The 5,026-nt window shown below is 40.0% G+C and overlaps 1 protein-coding gene across 2 annotated transcripts in view; it reads right to left on the reverse strand.

Moving 5' to 3' along the window:
* arid2 (AT-rich interactive domain 2) overlaps positions 1–5,026 on the reverse strand; it is a 51,928-nt gene that overhangs the window by 22,877 nt on the left and 24,025 nt on the right. For both annotated transcript variants that reach the window (XM_032505717.1, XM_032505718.1), the window contains 2 exons: positions 2,313–2,531; positions 1,419–1,486 (listed from right to left, as the gene is read on the reverse strand). In XM_032505717.1, the coding sequence (XP_032361608.1) occupies positions 1,419–1,486; positions 2,313–2,531 (287 nt within the window). The remainder of the gene's footprint in view (positions 1–1,418; positions 1,487–2,312; positions 2,532–5,026) is intronic.

The raw sequence follows: 5,026 nt of genomic DNA on the forward strand, positions 1-5,026 counted from the left end.
TTTCAGTCTGTTGGACTTAACCCTCAGGTTTAAGTCTGTTGGACTTAACCCTCACCAGTGACGCTGTTGTATCAAAAGCACAGCTCTCTAAATAGTCTGTCGCTTAAAAATGCTACAGACTCGAAATCCAGGGGCTGTCGGAGCGCTAGCCGGTTTTAAAGGCAGCTAGCCATGAGTTGAAGACTGGTTTCCTTGTCAAAGGTAGCTGTCGTAACCCCAGCTGCCTTAGCCCTATACATTTAATTACTGCAGCCAGGGGCAATACAGTATGAACCCCCCCCCCCAGACTTCTTGGTTTCCATTTCCTCAGCTATGTCCGCTGGCCTCAGACTCTTTGTATGCTGTTCCTATGGCTGCGCTGCTAGTGCTAGTTAGCCACGGAGTAGCTTACCCTGGCAGTGACGTAGTGGATTGTGGAATTCCAACATGGCGGCGCCCATGTAACAACAACAACAACAACACTTTCAACTTACCATTTTATCCCTTTTATCAAATTCCCCCATTTTAATAATTGTTGAGAAGAAATAAAATACATCTGTTATATCACCATTATTCAAATTCCAGTTGAGTTCATCTCTAAAGAAACGCATACAAAAAGCCAGAGCGAGTTTTTTTTCTCCCTATCGCAGAATAGATACGCGGTGTACACAGCCTTTACTCCAGCGCTGAGGAGATAGGTCTAGGCCTAAGCCAACTCCAGTGACATCACTTGGGGGACATATATCAGATTTTACACAGCTCCCTCTGGAGCCACAAAAGGCTTTACCTTAAATTAATTAAACACCGCAGTGCATCATTTGGGTCATGACCGAACTTGTACACAGGCCTCTCAAATTCAGAGACAACTGCTCTTTAAAAGTTCCCGTTTGGGAGTAACTGCTACATATTTAATATATCCATATTATTTCTATATAGGGCTGGGCGATATAGAGAAACTCAAATATCCTGATATTCTTGACCAAATACCTCGATGTCAATATTGTGACGATATTGTACGGTTGACTATTGGTGCTTTAACAAAATGTTATTTACACAATGAGATTTTTGATAAATATTCTCCAGAAATTATTCTATGAATTAGTGGGTAAAGGTAAATAATAGGACAGCTAGAACAGTCGGGTGAGTTCAGAAAATGACATCACTTTACTGTAATGCAGCCTTTAAAACCAGGTAAAGACAATATTTACCATACTCCGATATATCCAGAATCTAAGGCGCTATCTAGTCTCATATCGCGATTCCAATACATTAATATATTGCCTAGCCCTATTTCTATATGTAAAGGCCAGACAGGTAATGTTTAACCGACAACATGTACAAGGCAACACACACACACACACACACACACACACACACACACAAATCAGTCTTATTATTATATACAAAATACACACACGTTATATAGTTTACTACTTTACCCTGATAAAGTCCCGGGATGTGTGTTCCTTCCAGTCCGTCCCGAATACCCCGGAGAAGCTGCCTAGCGCTGCAAAGGCACAGAGGGAGGGTCAGAGTACAGCATCAGAGTTCAGTTCAGTGTTATTCATCTCTATGCCCTGTTCTACAATTCCCCCTTGATAAGTTATATTTAGGATGTGCTAAGAACAGAGGCCCTCCGATCCAAGAACAAAGAGAGGTTAGAAAGGAAGCCGCACATTGGGAAAGTATTTGCAGAGTCCTACTAATATATTGTACTATGTGACATTATTAATGTAGTCATAACAATTCACTTGGATTGTACCTCATATGATTCAATGTGACAAATACCATTGATTGATTGATAATACTGTTTTGTAGGGCTGCACAATTCAAATGAAATTCCAAAATGAAGTTTATAGGATTCTTTGTATTTCAAGGAATTAGAGTGAGGATGTCCCGCCAATCCAAATGTTTTAAATAATGAATATCCACCAATGTCAAATCCGATACTTGTATTTACCTAGATAATGAAGCTGCAGTGTCTTGTTTACAAAAGAAAACTAAGTAAACAAAGTAACTAAAAAGGTGTCTTCAGCTTAATGCATTTATTTCAATGCAGCTAGCAATTTTGTAAAACTCACATATAAAATCAAATTCTACCTAGAATGGTGTGGAATTTTCTGACGTATATAATCGGGGTAAAGTGATGTGAGTGGTGATCCCCATATTGTCATCAATTCAATCGGGACAGCCTAGTTCTAGTTAAATCACTTTGGACATCTTAAACAAAACTAACTTTTTCAACAGTTATGGATATGTTTATTACAATGTATGCAATAGATGAAGTGAGAGACAACTTCTAAGTGTGGTGATGAGTGAGGCTTGCAACGTACAGTCGTCGAAGACGCCGGCGTGCGCCAGCAGCAATGTGACCAGTTTGGGGTCCTTGTCCAGCTGCATGGCGTGCTTGCTCTCGTTGGAAAGCAGTGTGCAAACGTTAACAGCAAAGTCCACTTCGTTGGGTAGCCCCGAAAGGAGAGACAGCACCAGTTTGTTGTAGTCACACGGCGGGACAAAATCCGAAGACAGTCCATAGCTTTGGCGGAGATAGTCTGAAAGAGAGAACGCAGCATACCTCACGGTTATTATACATATTCCATGATCAACTCTGGCATTTAAATGTTAGTGAGGAGAGAGATGTTGTAGACTTACTACAGGTCTATATATAAAAACAAGGAACCTTTTTAAAAAGACACACACACACACACACACACACACACACGTATGGATCTTTTATTATATATGTGTTGGCCAGTGCGTTTGCTCGACAATCCCATTTTGCAGCAATAAAATTGAAGTGATATGAACAATCTTTTTAGATAAAACAGATCTTGACAAAGTTTCCTTTTGGGGACATCAATTGAAATTGGAAAAAATTTGAAGTTGGAAAAAAGGTTATCAATAGCAATATATCGCAGAATATTGCAATGTTTAAAATCACAATAATATTGTATTGTGGCATAAACATTGTGATTGTTTCCACCCCTACTTTATATGATAAAAATCCACGTCCTTCTTAAAGATCTTAAAAAGTTTGAGCATGCATTGCATCTTGATACATGGTTAAATCAGCTAGCATCACTGCGCAAAAACAAGGTTTTTTGTTTTGTTTTCCTAGCAGGAGGATAAGTGTATAAACTCTATTTAAGGCAGAAAAATTTGTCTCATTTTTCCAACCCAGGGACACAGGTTTCACCAAACTCCCATTAGCCGCATGAGAGGTAATGTGTGACGAACAGGAAAATAGCATGTATTGAGGCAAACATGAGAAAAGGCCTCGCCCTGGTGGAAAATAGTGAAAATTACAATTTTGAAGCCAGGGCACTAGATTGAAAGCCTGATATTATTGAATGCATGATGTATGCTGTAATAGCCGTGGGAACAACAAATGTGGTTTTAACGAGTTTAAATAGGGGCATTTTGTCCTTAATGATCACACTTAATGAGTGTCTGTATTTTGATGAGGCTGTTTAGTATAGACTTAATAATTATAATAGCTGAGGTTGAACTTCCAATGGTCTGGATCCATGACAATTCATTCCCAGCATGTGTGTTGCCGCTGTCTAACGGCGTTTCCTTTGGGACCTTCAGGAAACAACAACCTTCAAGCTAGCAATCTACACGCTGAAAATACCAACTTTTAAAGAAATCTGGATGGTTCAACAAGGCAGGCCAGCTTGGGTCTTTCGAGGAATGATTGTGAAGATTTACAAATAATATGTTTACGCCATTTACTCTCTTGCTGGGACATTTTGGGACCGATTGGCGGATTGCTGTGGACGAAGTACACACGGAGATACACTGGTAAAAGCAAAGTAGCTTTAACCAAATACCCAGCTAATTTAAATAGCTCACGGTACTGTATTGTGTGAACAGCTAACTTCATTTAATATTGGATGTGGCAAATGTTCCACCTTAACGAGTTCCTTCCCGAGACTATTTAGCAGAGCCACTGTCGCTGTGTCAATTGTGATTAGTTTAAAGAAATCCAAACAACCCCACGTGAATTTTCCCTCCTATTTCAGCATGTATCCGTGGTGTAGCCAACTTTACTCCAGATCACTGAGGAGATAGAGCTGGCAATGTGACAATAAACTTCCACACTAAAATAAATAAATATAAATATATATATATGCATTAAAAAAAAAAAAGCAAAGAAATGTCCTTTTGTCCATGATGCCAAGAGTTAAATAACTGTTGTGGAACAGGCACATTAACCGTCTCAAATGCAGTTTTAAAGCCCAAAAAGCATTACAATACCGCCTACCAAAGCAAAGGTAAACAAAAATGACTTTAAAGCATACAGTAATGACGTTAAATACAAACCACCATCAAGGCATCTGAGCGTAACACACTTGGTTCTGGAGGAGATACGGAGGAGAAATGGAGCAAGACAAGACAAACACTTGTACGCTGTAGAGGATTTTATAAGTAATCATTGCTTCATATGAGTATAGCAATAGAGCTGCAGAGTAAAAGCCTTTGGCTGCCCTACTCTGTGCCCTCAGTGCCACTGCCTCTGCACACCTTCAGCCAGTTAATCCCAGATTTATTTTTTTCTTTGACCGAGTTTAAGCAAACCAAATGGGGGCATTCAGCGGTTCAGTGAAAGCTGTCTTCAAATTAGTTTGATGAGCTGTGTCTTGTGTGTTTAATTGTGTTTATCTTTGACTCAGTCAACCTCAACGATGGGCTTTTCATAATTAAAAAGTCACCTAATCCTAAACAGCGGATATCGCCGTGTGGGGAGTCATGATTCGACTGTTACTGAACAGCTCTAAATGACAGATGATCCAGTCTGTCAAAGGGCAATCATTTTGTCAACAAAGACCCAAGCGTCCTCCCTTCCCTGTGGCTTGATTTTCTGCCATCAATCATTTGTGTGCATAGGTGTCATTTTTCCTATAAAGTGGATATTTCAATTTGGTGCAGGAGCTTTGTAGACGGCGGCCTCTGGAAACCAATCACAAAGCAGAGAGGAATCCTGCTGGGTGAATTTCATTTCCATCCTGAAAAGGTTGGTGCAGGCGAATGGGATTCAGCCGAG

Source organism: Etheostoma spectabile, chromosome 23, assembly GCF_008692095.1.
Source record: "Etheostoma spectabile isolate EspeVRDwgs_2016 chromosome 23, UIUC_Espe_1.0, whole genome shotgun sequence".
Classification (NCBI taxonomy): domain Eukaryota; kingdom Metazoa; phylum Chordata; class Actinopteri; order Perciformes; family Percidae; genus Etheostoma; species Etheostoma spectabile.